Source organism: Lacerta agilis, chromosome 3 (genome assembly GCF_009819535.1).
Source record: "Lacerta agilis isolate rLacAgi1 chromosome 3, rLacAgi1.pri, whole genome shotgun sequence".
Classification (NCBI taxonomy): Eukaryota; Metazoa; Chordata; class Lepidosauria; order Squamata; family Lacertidae; genus Lacerta; species Lacerta agilis.
In genome coordinates this window covers 21990322-22005078 of record NC_046314.1, presented here as the reverse complement: position 1 = coordinate 22005078, position 14757 = coordinate 21990322, and the positions used below count along the sequence as shown (strand labels likewise).

General features: G+C 41.1%; 1 protein-coding gene across 1 annotated transcript in view; it reads left to right on the top strand.

Moving 5' to 3' along the window:
* The window catches only part of MYOM2 (myomesin 2), a 77970-nt gene extending 64174 nt beyond the window's left edge, over positions 1–13796 (top strand). The window contains exons 29-37 of the mRNA XM_033142997.1: positions 729–842; positions 1807–1894; positions 2704–2742; positions 3755–3860; positions 7565–7728; positions 8043–8079; positions 8944–8966; positions 11004–11059; positions 12814–13796. Coding sequence (XP_032998888.1) covers positions 729–842; positions 1807–1894; positions 2704–2742; positions 3755–3860; positions 7565–7728; positions 8043–8079; positions 8944–8966; positions 11004–11059; positions 12814–13122 — 936 coding nt within the window. The 3' untranslated portion in view covers positions 13123–13796. The remainder of the gene's footprint in view (positions 1–728; positions 843–1806; positions 1895–2703; positions 2743–3754; positions 3861–7564; positions 7729–8042; positions 8080–8943; positions 8967–11003; positions 11060–12813) is intronic.
* Positions 13797–14757: the final 961 nt, after the last annotated feature.

Genomic DNA, 14757 nt, shown 5'->3' with positions numbered 1-14757 from the left:
CAGCAGTTAAGCATGCTTTGTGAATGCAAAGGTCCCAGGGTCAATTTCTGGCATCTCCAGGCAGGTAGGGTTGGTGAAGACTCTTGTCTGAAACTCTGGAGAACCACAGACAGTCAGTGTGCAGTCAGATAGACCATTGGCTCAGTGCAAGTATCACACTGTGATCTCTGGCCTACCATGTGGGTAGTTATTTTCCCCAACTGCTATCATGTGAAATTGCATTCAATCCCATTGATTTCAAAATAAGTTGTTTCCAAATACTAGTCTCAAGTCCAAATCACAGTCCAAATCATAGTCTTAAGTCACTCCAAATGCTTTGCTACTTTTTATGACCGGTTCCAGTACAAACTTTGTGCCACATTATGAGATGTGTCTATAATTACTGGAATATTTATGTGGATCTTCTCTTGAGGCAGCTAGCAATATTTCAAAACAATATTAAGATCAAAACCCAGTGAATAGAGAGAACAGAATGGAAGCTGTTAAGTACGCACCCCTGATAAATCAAATTGCATTCCAAAACAGGGGGCCACCACAGATGAAGCCTTTCTCCATTTTGCACCTCAAAATGTGGGCAGGACCTTCAAAGAACATCTTAATGCTTGGGCAGACTAATATGAGGGCAGGTGGACCTTCAAAAATGTTGTGACTGGTGAACCAAACAAACCACCAAGGCACAGCTTGTTAGCAGCATATTATACTTCATTGATTTTGTTGTCCTTGTTCAGGTGGCAAATACCAAGAAAGAGACCTTTTTCAAGTGGTACAAAGATGGTGTTGGATTTGATGTTGAAGAGGTACCTGACCTGCAGAAAGAGGTTGTCTGTTTGACTATTCCAAAGGTATGGTGCAATGATTTCTGGGTGACATGTTTAACAGATTCTTCCTTCCTAACTTCTCTTTGAGAAGTTCAAGATTATTGAGGCTTGTACTTGCTGTACTTGTTGGCTGCTTCAACAATGGGAACTCCCATTCTTGTGTGTGTGTTTTATTTGTGTTTCCTGCTAGTGAGGGAAATTTGGCTTTGTGCAGGTTATTATTATTCAAATACTCTCTTCCCCTGCAATCAATGGCACTTGAAGAATGTTTCGTTTGACTACATCATGCCCCATATTTAATCAGAAGTAATGCTGCAATTCCATGTACTGTATCTAGGAGTAAAGTCCACTGGACACAGAGGGACTTACTTCTGAGTAAACATGCAAAGGATTTTGCTGCACATCTCGTTGATTTCCATGAGACTTACTCCCAAGTAGCTGTGCCTATGGCGTGGTCTCTGCTGCATATTTTCAAGGTGGTCACCACTACATAAATGCATTTGGTTATGACTGTATCTCACATAGATATAAACCAAAAGTGAGAAGGCAATCTTTAATCACCTATATGTTAGCATGTTAAACCAACTTGCTTCATCTCTTTCTGTCAAAATAAATACTTCCTTTAACTTTACACTGGTTTCCACTGGACTAAAAATGATGTTAAGCTTGGAAGGCAGTTTAATTAATTAAGCGGTACATGCAAAAGTATTAATGCGATAATTATCTTTGAACATTCATTTGGGAGCCGCCCAGGGTGACTGGGGAAAGTCAGCCAGATGGGTGGGGTACAAATAATAAATTATTATTATTGCTGTTGTTATTATTATTATCTCATTAACTATGCTCTCACCACATCTGCCTCTCATGTCATTTCTGTTCAGACGAAGTTCAAAGTAGATTTCCTTTCTGATATAGAAAATGCAGCAAGTATATAAGTGACTTCCATTAATATAAGTCACACAATCCCTGTGTCATATTTTATTTCTAGCTGTCTAAAAAGGACCAGGGTGAATATAAGGCAACGCTGTCAGATGACCGAGGTCAAGATATTTCTGCTATTGATGTATCAGGACAAGGTAAAGCTCTATTTCCCCCTGCATTGGTCATGCATGGTTATTTGTTATTCCAAACCACTGGGAACAAAGGAAATAATGACATCACCTCTGGGATTGAAGCTCCTCTGGCATGGAAGTTGTGAGAAGTTCTGAAACATTTATAACTGCATGTTTTCTGCTCCTTCTAAAGTCATGCAGGTCATCCACCTCATCCCATACAGCTCAAGCCTCACAAACCTCTGATTGCTGCTGTATGATTCTTGGAATAACTCATTCCTTCAGATTTATTTATTTTTTACTACCAAATACATGCACATATTGTCCTTTAATTAATATCAGTTCCTCCCTCAGGAAAACACTCACAAAATAGCCACATAAGGTGACTGCTTGAGCTGTTTACATAAGCCTACTTTAGGTGCCATCAAACATCTGGCAACAACTGCATGACGGTCGAGTTTGGGACTGGGCATGCTTGACCTGCACTCCATTGCTGACCCCTCCTGGAGGCTCTTTCTGGACAGCCTGCCAAATACACAGAGGTTGTCTCTATGAGCTGCAAAACTGGTTGCAAGACTCCAGCTCGTGGGGACAACTGGCAGGTTAGCCCACTGAATTGGTCTAATTTGGACTTAGCCAAAGCTATGTGTGCAGCCATATGGAAAACAAGATTGTTAAATGCAAGAATATAAAGTCAAAATAACCAAGCACAAGCCCTTCTGAAATAATTATCACAGTATCATTGTTTATCTGTGTAAAGCTTTCTCATGCGAATACTACATATCTGTATTTCTCATGCTAACAATCCATTGTTTCCCCCTTCTTCTCTTCAGTTTACGAAGATATGATCCTGGGATTGAGTCGAGTCAGTGGTGAGTAAATGTTATTTCCACTTCATTTCAAAAACATATTAAAATTGCCAGAAACTGAGGGAACCTGTTGTCGCTGAAAGCAGGAAATCTCAAAATAGCCTTATCCCCTTCTAAGGTGTAGTTAACATTCTGAATAGGTTTTTGACTTTAATTGACATTATTAATCAGGAAGGCATTTTTTTTTTTAAAAAAAACCACATGCTTGTTTAGTGTCATTTATCAAATAGGCTTCGGGCAATGCAGTTTGTTAGCTTTGTGATAAGAAGTTATTCTTATATAAGTGTGCTAATGGTCACAGTATGATCCAATGATCCAACTCAGAAGAAATTTTAAAACGATTTCATCATTAAAATCTAAACCACATTGAATTCTGTAATATATTAATATAAATATTGCACTTTGGGCTGAAATATTACACTGTGCGGAAAATTATGGAAAATTAGTGAATATTGATATTTATTGGTAAATTCTAAGAATGATGAAAATGTTTGAGTTCAAAGACTTGTTTTTGACACTTTACGGTGCTTAACCATGTTAATTTTGGAAATGTGGGTAATATTTGGTCATTTACTGAGGGCACTGACCTGACTTTGAGATTTTTTGTTAGGTCAGAATTTCTGGCATTTCCTTCTGGCCTTTTAAGACTTTTCAGTAAATGTCAACAGTCTCCAGATTTCTGGCATTTCATACAACAAAACAACATACATAGATGACATAATAGTAATAGAAAATTTAATTTATTGTGAGTATGGTTTTTAATATCTAATCAAACACATGAGAATTAAAAAAAAAACCAATTCTCTTATTCAGCATCATTATATTGACCTTGCTTCATGGCAGCCCTTTAAGAGGAGTGGTCCTGGAGATCTGTTGATTCACTATTTATTTACTGAAAGTCTGTAGGTAGAATGAATTATCTTAAGAATGTCTGGTTATTGGAGTTTTTGCTTAGATCATGATTTGAGATTCTAAAACCCAACCACTGGATCTGAATAATGTTTTATCCCTGTAGGTAAATCTGCTTCTGAACTGAAGATCCACTGTACTCCAGAAGGCATAAGACTACAGTGTTTCTTGAAGTACTACACAGAGGAAATGAAAGCAAGTTGGTTTCACAAGTAAGTAACAGCCAAGCTCTGAATACAGACGTACCTCGGAAGTCGAACGGAATCCGTTCTGGAAGTCTGTTCGACTTCCGAAAAGTTCAGAAACCAAGGGGCAGGTTCCAATTGGTTCCCGATTGTGCAGGTGCTCCAGAAACAATAGCGGAAGCCGAGCCAGACATTTGGCTTCCAACAAAAGTTCGAAAACTGGAACACTCACTTCCGGTTTCTAATCGTTTGGAGCCGGAACGTTTTACTCCCAAGGCATTTGGGAGCTGAGGTATGACTGTACCGGGTGAGTTTTGCCTGGTATTCAGAGACTTAACAAATTAACATTTTGATATTGATACTAATATTGGGGGTGGGGTGGACAGATGCGAATCTTCAGTGTTCCTTCTTTTTTTAATAAAAAAGTAGAAAAATGAAAAATTCAGGCGACAACCTTTTCATAAGAAATGAGCCAATTTTTGGTTTCCATGCTGTCATCAGCACAGCTGGCAGCATTGCATGCAAATCCCCAGCCCGCCCTGAATCATCCCAACACTTTGCATCGCAGGGAGCATAAAACAAATCGTAAAGCCAGCATGCAATCATCCACTCATTGCACTGCAGGGAATCTGAATTCCCATCTAGAGACTTGCTTGGTTGAGTGAGCTGAATCTAGGATAGCAAAGCAAAAGCTAAGTAATGATATTTCAATCTTTTCGTATTAGGCCTTTGTTATCATTAGGCCAAATCATTTCTGTTTGGCCTTTTTTTTTTTTAGCTGATTGATGAGAATCTAAGTTGGAGGTATCAGTATTTTAGCCACTGAGGTTTAGTCATTTTCTGGATTGAAATAGCTGGATTAAAAAATAATAATCTGAGCAATGGATTCAACGTTTCAAAGCCTAGATTAGATTTCCAATGAGCCTGTGAGCCAATGATTGTTTGCAAACCAATATGTCTGTGCTCACCCTGAATTGGTAGTTTTTATTCCTTTGGTTGGTATCACCAACAGCTCCAAAGAACTAAAAGGCTGCAGGACATTTGTTTAGTATCTGACCTTATCCATTATTTTTTTTTGGAAACTGCTTATGACTAAAAAGAAAAAATAAAGCTGTAAAAATTGCTTATAAGATAAACTAGTGAGATAAAACCAAACAACAAGAGGGCTAAATAAAATAGCATAGCAACAACAAAAGCAGTCTGATTGCGTTTTCAAATCTGAAAACAGCAGTGATAAGACAACATGTGTTGAAATATAACCCCTGAGCAAATAAATCAACACTTACCTGGTTGTATAGATGGGGTTTGGGGGAACTCTACAAATAAGGTGCCACCACAGAAAATACATAATTGAATTCAAACCCGCAGTATGAGGGTAGAGCCCTGCAGTTGCTACCTGCCTAACCTCAACAGGTGAGGAAATTTGGAAAATGGCTTCACTAAATGTTCTTAATTACAGGTAGGTAGCTGTGTTGGTCTGCCATAGTCAAAACAAAATAAAAAAATAAAAAAATTTCTTCCAGTAGCACCTTAGAGACCAACTAAGTTTGTTCTTGGTATGAGCTTTCGTGTGCATGCACACTTCTTCAGATACACTGAAATGGAAGTCACCAGACCCTTAAATATAGTGAGGGAGTGGGGAGGGGCATTACTCAGAAGGGTAGTGGGAATGGGTGATCAGCTGATAGGTGTGGAAAACCTGTAGATGACTGTTAACGACTGCAATTTGGTCTTAAGGGGAAAGGCAAGGGGTGAGATGGCTAAAGATAGCTTTGTCATGTATAATGAGATAATAATCCAATGTCTTTGTTCAGACCAGGTTTCTCCATGGTTTTAAGTTTGGTGATTAGTTGCAATTCAGCCACTACTCTTTCCAGTCTATTTCTGAAATTCCTTTGTATTAAGACAGCTACTTTGAGATCTTTTATTTTATTTTGTTTTAAATGTTCTTAAATTTGTAGGGGAGCAAATGTCTTCACACCTTCCTAATGATGGAGCAAAATATCCAGAACTTGATATTCCTATTTACAGGCTAAAATCATGATCTCAGGAAACCTAATCATGTGTAGTAGAGGTTGTACACAAATGGCCAAGTGTTTTCCTTTACATTTTCCCTATCCCTCACTCAGTAGTATCATCCGTTGTTTGGTCCTAGAATGTCAAGCATATAAAATACAGTTTGAAGGACTGCACATTTAAAAATCAAAATGCAGCAGCGACCCAGGTAAATAACGAAATCTTACCAGTGGCACAGGCTTGAACATCTCAGGTTGAAGTTTAGAATTTTATTCAGGTTGTACACTTCTAGCAACGCCAGTTGTGCTTTTTTCCATGCTGCCCTGTATGCCCGAAAGCCCATCTCTCAAACATGAACATAGGATTGACATACACTGAGTCATGACCCTCTAACAGCCAGTGTGGTGTAGTGGTTAAGAGCGGTAGTCTCGTAATCTGGGGAACCGGGTTCGTGTCTCCGCTCCTCCACATGCAGCTGCTGGGTGACCTTGGGCTAGTCACACTTCTTTGAAGACTCTCAGCCCCACTCACCTCACAGAGTGTTTGTTGTGGGAGAGGAGGGAAAGGAGAATGTTAGCCGCTTTGAGACTCCTTCGGGTAGTGAAAAGCGGGATATCAAATCCAAACTCTTCTTCTTCTCTAAGTTGTTCTTGTCTTTGCACTAATGACTCTCCAGGATTTAAAAAGTGGAGTCTTTCTCAGCCTGACCTGAGATTGATTAAACCTGGTACCTTTTGCCCACAAAGCCAAAAGTGAGCTGCACCAATGGGCTGTTCACAAACCATTGGCTGATCTAATCATACGTGCACTTGCTTGTCTTTCTCCTTGTCTTTCCCCTTCCCCTTGCTGGCATTCCTCCCCACCCTGTCTCTTTGTGTATGTCTCTTATTTCATTCTGAAAATGCAATGCACATCTTGAAAGCACTATAAATGATAAATAGCAGAAGTAATAGAACCCTCTCTGGGTGACAGATGCTCTTCCTAAAAAAAAAAAAAATCCTTCAAGCTTCATGCAGATTATTAAATTGAAATATGAATAGACTAAAAATAAGTATAAAATAAATTCAAAATGAAATAGGAAGGAGTCATAGGCTTTGAAGAAAACTAACCAAACAAAGGTGGAGGCTAGATAATCCAAAAATGAATCTCCCAGATGTGATGAAATTAACCCCAGAATTGTCCTCTGACTTGTAGACCCAGAGCATGATCTTATATCAAAAAAACAAACAAAACAAACTGATAGTGCTTAGGTTAGCCTGTAAATTCCGTCTTGCATTTCTTGAAGCTGGTGCTGATTATGAATCCATTGAATGAGAAAACAAGTTTCTATCCCACTAACCCTTGGTCAACAAGCTTACAAGTCTGCTTACTTTTATAACCTTCAGCCTGATGGCTAAACCAAGGCATACCCAATCCAAGGGCTAGCATGGCCAGCAAAAAATTGTATTGCTTCTCCCCTTTTGAACATTTGTTATTGATCACTCCATACGCCATGTTTCAGCCTGCTTCTGAAAATTCTTCTGGCCTCAAAAGGCTTTGTCACAGAGCAAGAGGAACCGTTGCTCAAGAAACAGAGGCCCAAAGTCCACCTACTGTAGGTGTTTGAAACTAGTTGTAAGGGTCCTTGGAAAATAGCCGATATGTTGCTTTTTATGCTCTCACCTCAAAACTCTCTCTGTGTGTATTTTGAAGACTCCCTGTGTTCATTTTCCCAGGGAATCTAAGATTTCTTCTAGTGAAAAGATGAGGATTGGAGGCAGTGATGAAGTTGCCTGGATGCAGATATGTGAGCCCACAGAAAAGGATAAAGGGAAGTACACCTTTGAGCTGTCTGATGGCAAGGAGTCCTATAAGCGGAGTATTGATTTATCTGGACAAGGTAGGCATCTTTAAGCATGCAACTGGATTCATCACACTGTAATTTGGGGCCATTTTGCAGTTGGGGAATTAACGTTCATTGTTTATTATTAGGTATTTATTTTGTGCTAACAGTTTTCAAGGCACACTACCAGCTTCGTTCATGCTATGCCTCTTCTCATCAGGGCTGACTTTGATCTCTCTTCTTAGATTTCATTTGATGTTTCTCTACCACTTTTATAAGTTGAGAAAAGAAAAGAAACACAAGTAGGCATCAAAGCATTTGTGCCGATTCAAAAGGCAAACTTTATAATACTCAAAAATGTTTCTTTGCAGCGTTTGACGATGCTTATGCAGAATTCCAGCGACTCAAGTAAGCTTTATACCGTTTTCCTTTAAACTCATGACAATTACTTTGTCTTGCCTACCAGTGTCATTCTAACATAATAGGGTATAAGAAACATGTGGAGAGCCCACCTGACATAATGATTAGAGTGTTGGACTCAATTATCAAGGAGACCAGGGCTCAAAACTCCACTCAGTCATGAAGCTCACTGGGTGACTTTGGACCAGTCACCATTTCTCAGCTTAACCTACTTAGAATCATAGAATCGTAGAATTGTAGTCCAACCACCTACAATGCAGATATTTCAACTACAGCATCCACAACAGATATCCATCCAAACTCTGCTTACAAACCTCCAAGGAAGGAGAGTCCACCACCTCCTGAGGGAGTCCATACCATTTCACAGGGCTGTTGTGGGGATAAAATGGAGACCATGGAAAACCATGTACAGCACCTTGATCTCTTCTAAAGGTGGGACCAACCCCAGGCAATCAATGCCCTCTTTGTTGGAGGGCACTTGCCATAGACCCATGGTTCATTTGGCAGTGCCGCCAAGAATGGATATGTGCAATGCACCCAGCCGTAACACTCCCTTGGAGAGGAAAACTTGAGAGCAAAAAGGCCAATTACATAAAGAACGCCAGCTCAATCTAGATAAGTCAAAGACAGGACACTCCATTAGCCCCTTGGTTGATCTCAAAATTCACCATCCATTACCCCGGCTGGAACCAGATCAGCCATCGCCAAGTGACGCTCCTCCCAAGGGAAACACGACACACAGGCAATCAGAGACAGATATAATTGTCTTTGACGAAGACCCCCTGATTGCCTTAACATATACATAATTGTGATATTAATTATTTTGTTTTCTGTTTTCTTTTCCCACTTTAGGGCAGCTGCTTTTGCTGAGAAGAGTAAGTACATTCTGTACAGAGGAAGCATGTTATTTATTATCATCATATAAGAGCAGGATCTAGCAGCCTAGTGAATGCTAGGGAGACCTTGTTCCTTTTATTTACATACACAGAGTTCAAAAAAAGTGAAGGAATAAGGTGTACATAATGGTGCTTTCCATCAGTTCATTCTAAGAGGAAGGTGCACTTTCAAGCCGAATAGATAGTTGCCATTTTAGAGAAGATGTGGAAAACCTGTAACCCACCAACCTTAGCAGAGTCCACAATACATGCCTGATGACCCCCGAGACTTGATAAACCTCCTGCTTTTGCTCTCTGTTGGGGGAGGGGAGGGTTGTCAAGCAGGTCTACCTTAGCTGGAGAACCTGTGTTTGTTTATTCTTGGAAAGCGTGTTGGCAGGTGGGAATAGAAAAGTGGGAGAGAATGGGTGTCCAGCCTAAACCTCTCAACTTAAGAAACCATTGTTAGCTAGGTTTCAGAGCTGTTAGTGAGAACAGACTACGGGTGAGGATCTGCAATGCAGTCTGGAAACCAAGGATGACAGATTTCATGTTGATGATGGCAAGAAATCTGAGTGATAGATAGTATACATAAGGGCTGCTCGTTATTCACCAGCATGGGTAATCAGTCAGGCACTCTGACCCTAAGCATGCTTATTTATTACTTGCCTGTAATATACTTCCACTTTTAGCCTAAAATCATAGCTTCCAGGAAGGTGTCTTATTTCATCATATTTCACTATGATTTCTGTACCATTATGATGACAGACGCTAGTCATTTCCCATTTCCCAGGACAATCATTTTACCTGAAATGGTCAGCTAATGTTTTTCTCTGTTGTATATGCAGAGCCTGCCAAAATCATAGATGCAAACTAGGCAATCTCCTGGGGTGATAACATTTCGGGGTGTCTGCTTCAGTTATTTAAATGCCCTGCAGAAAGAGCAACTGCCTGCCTTTTTAGATTCATCCACCTTTTCAGCCCCTGCTTACAGGTGAAATGGAGACTCTAATTTATGTCAGTGATAATGCCCCTGAATGCGGAGTCCTGCTAAACTGTGCAGTTACAATAACAGGACAGGTAAAAATTAAAATTAAGTGTAAAACTGAAACTGAAAATAGGAAAATAATATCCTAGTCAACTCTTAATTTTTTATGTATTATTATTATGCTGCTCAGTAAACAGGGGTTGTGTGCACATGCTTTTAAATTCATCTTGACCTACAAAACAAAGCAAAATCTTTAGGCCAGCTCTGTATATTAGCAGAGACTCACCTGGTGCTATTGAGCCAGAAGAAACCGGATGTTTCCATTTTCAAAGTGTCCAGATGTATTGAAATTTGAACTGAGCATTACCAGGAGAAAACTTGGGATACTGATTATGGGAGCATAGGAAGCTGTCTTATGCAGAGTCAGTCCAACGAACCATCTATCTCAGTATTGTTGACACTGAAATGAAGCAGGAGCTGTCCAGCATTTCAGGAAGGAGTCTCACCCAGCCCTACCTAGAGATGCTGGGAATCGTGCACTACTTAATGTTTCACCAAAAATGAATTCAAGTTGCTGTAAGCTGTCCAGAGACATTTGTTACTGGGTAATGTATAAATGTTAGTTTAAAAGTTAGTGTATGACTCTATCACAACAAACCCCTTTGCATTGCAATGGGCTAAGAGCTTAGCTGTTCCTTATCTCCATTTTTTAAATAGTCTCACAGTCTTTGTTTTTTTATGGGTTTAGAGTGCCTAAGAGTTTCCAAATTGAAAACCTCTGAGGGAGCAAGAAATAAATTGAAGATGAAGATGACACAGAACAGGCTGTACCCTTTAACAATCTTCAGTATCCACTTGCCGGCTAATGTTTCCTGCAGACATTTCATATTTTGCATATTCCTTAAACATCAGGAAGTAGCTGCTGACACTGGTCCTCCCCCCCCCCCCCGTCTCAGCATTTGTCTCACCTTGATCATCCTATAGGTGCTTACTCTCTGATTGGCAAAATGCGCTGATAATTATATAATTTGATTGCTTTTTCTTCATAGATCGTGGTAAAGTGATTGGTGGTTTGCCCGATGTGGTGACAATAATGGAAGGCAAGGTAAGGTTAAGCCATGTGGCTTGGCTGTCGTGGTGTGGCTACAAAAAAGACTAAGAAAGCCTCATGAGAGAATACCATTACATTTGAATTTTAAATATACCTATAAATATGCGCCCCCCCTCACTTGATCCCACATTATTCTGCAAGGGTGCCATGCTGGAAGCATGAGAGTGTCACCCATATTGGCACTGAAGCAGTTCTGTCAATTCCGTGTTTAAAGAGGAAAATTGCTGCAGCCCTTCACCTCTCTATCTGTGTGGAAAGGGGTTGGGTGTGTTTCTATCAAGGCAAGATAACATTTCAGGATTGCCATGCTTTTTAGGATTAGTAATCTGGGTTGTAACCTGTTCAGGAAGGTTCTTTTCTCCAATGGATGATGGATGGAAGAAGGAGGGAGGCAGTTTTCAGAATTCTTTCATTTGTCTGCACCACCTCTTGCAGTATCGTAACTCTTTGGAGCAGATTTATGTGGTGGGGGTTTTGTGCAGGGGGTGGGTGGGAATCATTTTCACGCTTTTTCCATTAAAAAGGGGGGGACAGCAGGCAATCACTTAAAGTCCCATCATAATTATGTCTAAGAGGGTTACCTGGGCTATCTCTATAAACTTGAGTCTGTAGTAGTAGCATTGGGTCTGTAGTCAGCCTTTGAGTGGCTGTCTTTGCAGTTTTAAAATAATGACCGCTCCCCACATCAAATGGGGGGGGGTGACTTTTGCGTGGTCACACGCAGCTCCCTGAATCCCAGTGCGGCTCCAGGTAGTTAGGGCTAGCTTCATCCTCCCCAGGCTGGATACCTGGGGTCTCTGCCTATCTCAGTCAACCGTCCCCTGGCTGGGGACTGGGAAGGATAAACGCCCAATGCCTGAGCCAAGGTCTCCCTACACCTGAATCTTAATAAAGTTGTGGCCAATTTAAATCCCATAGCACATTGTTTTGTGTCATTATTCTGCTCAGGGGTCACCTGGGGTTTGGGGGACTCCGCCTGTCCACTCAAATATCAGTCTCTAAAAAACAGCAGCTGTACACAGTTTACAGTCTGTTACTTACAAAATTTTCTGTGAAGTAGGAATGGGGGACAGACAAGACACAATTGGTTACAACCAGTGCTTTTTTCTGGGTGTACGCAGGGTTACACAGACCCCTAAACATTTTGTGAATCTAAGTTTGGCTTCATTGAGGCAGCAGCGGAGCAAGCCGACAGGGCGCGGGGGCGCGGGGTGAGCCAGGGCAGGATGCTCCGTGGGGCCTCTGGAGTCTGCCTGCCTGCCTCCTCCTCAGCTGCCCTACAGCTGAGGGGGAGGAGGCGGGTGGACTGTTTGGGGCAGGACGGAGCCTGCAGGCGCTCAAGCCACTGTGTCACTCCCAGGAGAGACGCATGGCTTGGGTGCGCTGCAGGCCCTGCGGTGAGTGCTGCCCGGCATTTTGTCACTCCCCAGTGGTGACACCTGGGATGAACCGCCACCACCGCATCCCCATTTCTCCACCCCTGTATTGAGGGGCAGTATTTCAATATGAGCAGGAAAATGAGAGTACCCCTAAACATTTTTAAAGGAAAAAAAAGCACTGGTTACAACCCATTGTGTCTTGTGCTGAACTGGGATAATGCCAATGTATGTTGGAAAACTGCCACAGTGACAGAGCTTTGTGAGGTTTTGTGACAATCATGCTATGAGATAAAGAAATCTAAGTTAGTAAGCCAATGCCAGAGTCTGGATTTCACATTCTTTCCCCCACTCCCTCCCTGTATGTTTCAGACCCTGAATCTGACCTGCACTGTCTTTGGTAATCCCGACCCCGAGCTCGTCTGGTTTAAGAATGACAAGGAGCTTGAACTGAACGATCACTATGTAGTCAAACTGGAGCAAGGAAAGTATGCCGGTCTGGTCATCAAGGGGGTGTCATCAGAAGACTCAGGAAAGTACAGTATCAATGTCAAGAACAAGTATGGTGGCGAGATGGTGGATGTCACCGTAAGTGTATACAAGCATGGCGAAGAGCTGCCGGACGTCAAGCCTGGCACAGGTGGCAAATCAAGGCTAATAGCTCCAGAAGGAACTCATTAATCTTCCAAGCATAATAAGGGCAGAGGGAAGTAGATTTGTAAGGGGTGTGTTTGACAGGCAAAAGGCTAGAGAGAATCTGTAGGTCCCCCCTCCCCCTCAATAGTGTTTTTGCAGTAGATAACCGGCAATGTCCAAGGAACAGTTAAGCTTTTTGAGGTTGGCATCACAGTCTCGGTTCTCTAACCGTACCATCCCCAGATGCAATTACATCATTATGAATAGAAGCTGTTATGTGGCTGGCAACAAAAAGCCATTGCAGGGGCAGCTGTTATTAACTTATATGCAAATCGGTGCTATATCTGTAGGATGGAACTCTGCTTACGGCAATGGGAAGATCAGACTTTTATTAGTTATATATAATTTGGGAACCGAACTTTACTCCTCAATCTGGGTTGTGACCCATGGTGCTTTTTGTTAAAAAAAAAACAAACCCCAATGGAATTCAAATGGGCTGCAGAAATGTAAACACTTTGAGGACTGCAGCCTCATATAAACCAGACAAGCTGAAAAATGACCTTCCGAGTAATTCTTAGTAGTATTGCTGTTTTGTAGTGCAAGCTGATCTTTAGTGATATTTTACAATCACCATGGACTCATTTAAACCATAAGTTTCACAGTTGTTGTTTGTTTGTTTCCTCCCCTGCTTTGTGCTAATAAAAAAACTTTAAAAGTCACCTTGTGTTTCTCTCTGCACCAAATTACACTTAACTAGTTCTGTTTACTCTCTTTCACTGTTTAATTATGGCTTATTGCACAATTTCACAGCTGGTAGCATGCAGACAATGGACTTAACAAAGAAGAAAACAAATTATGCTTAATCATAGTCACTCCACAGCCACTTACTACATTAATTTTACACTTTATGGTGTGGTCAGCAAGCAGTTAGGAACTAGTATCAGGAGACACCTATGCCATTTGGTAGCTTCCTAGGCTAATTATATTTCCAGATTGGGTTTGATCCCCCACCACACACAAAAATGTGGTAAAAACTCTTTTTTAAATGTATTCATTACCAAAGTAGCTGTGCTGAACACAATACTGGGAATGTTTTACCACTCGCAGGTGTTTATTTCTGTGGGAATGTTCATGTGTTTTGTGGCTGTAACATAAGGGCCTGAAATAGTATGCTTTCATGTGCTACTCTGAAACTATAATAATTTATATTTGGCCAGGAGAGAATAGCTTTGCAGCTGCTCAGTTCCAAAAGTTTGTGTGAGTTTGCAGATCCTGTCTAGTTTCGGAAAGAAGTAGAAGTATATTGGATTTAACCAGGAGTGCCAAATTGAATAAAATATTGTGGGGGCCCAGGTAACCTGCACCCCACATAAGCGATCACATGATGCAGTTCACACCCACCATTTGTATCGGAATGCCCATCAACTTGGGGGGGGGGCTGGCCCCCTCAAATATTCTATTGTGGGGACTGAAGCCCTCACGGCCCATAGGCATTGGCTGCTATAGATCTAACCAATATGTTCTTATTTAGTTTTGGATGATTATGTATACCAGTGGTGCCAAAAATAGAACTTGGCAAAGTCTCCTAACACAAACTAACTACATGCACCAGTTCCTTAAGACATGCCTTTCTCCCCTCCCACCTACAAGAAGATAATCTCTGAGTGAAGAAAAACCATT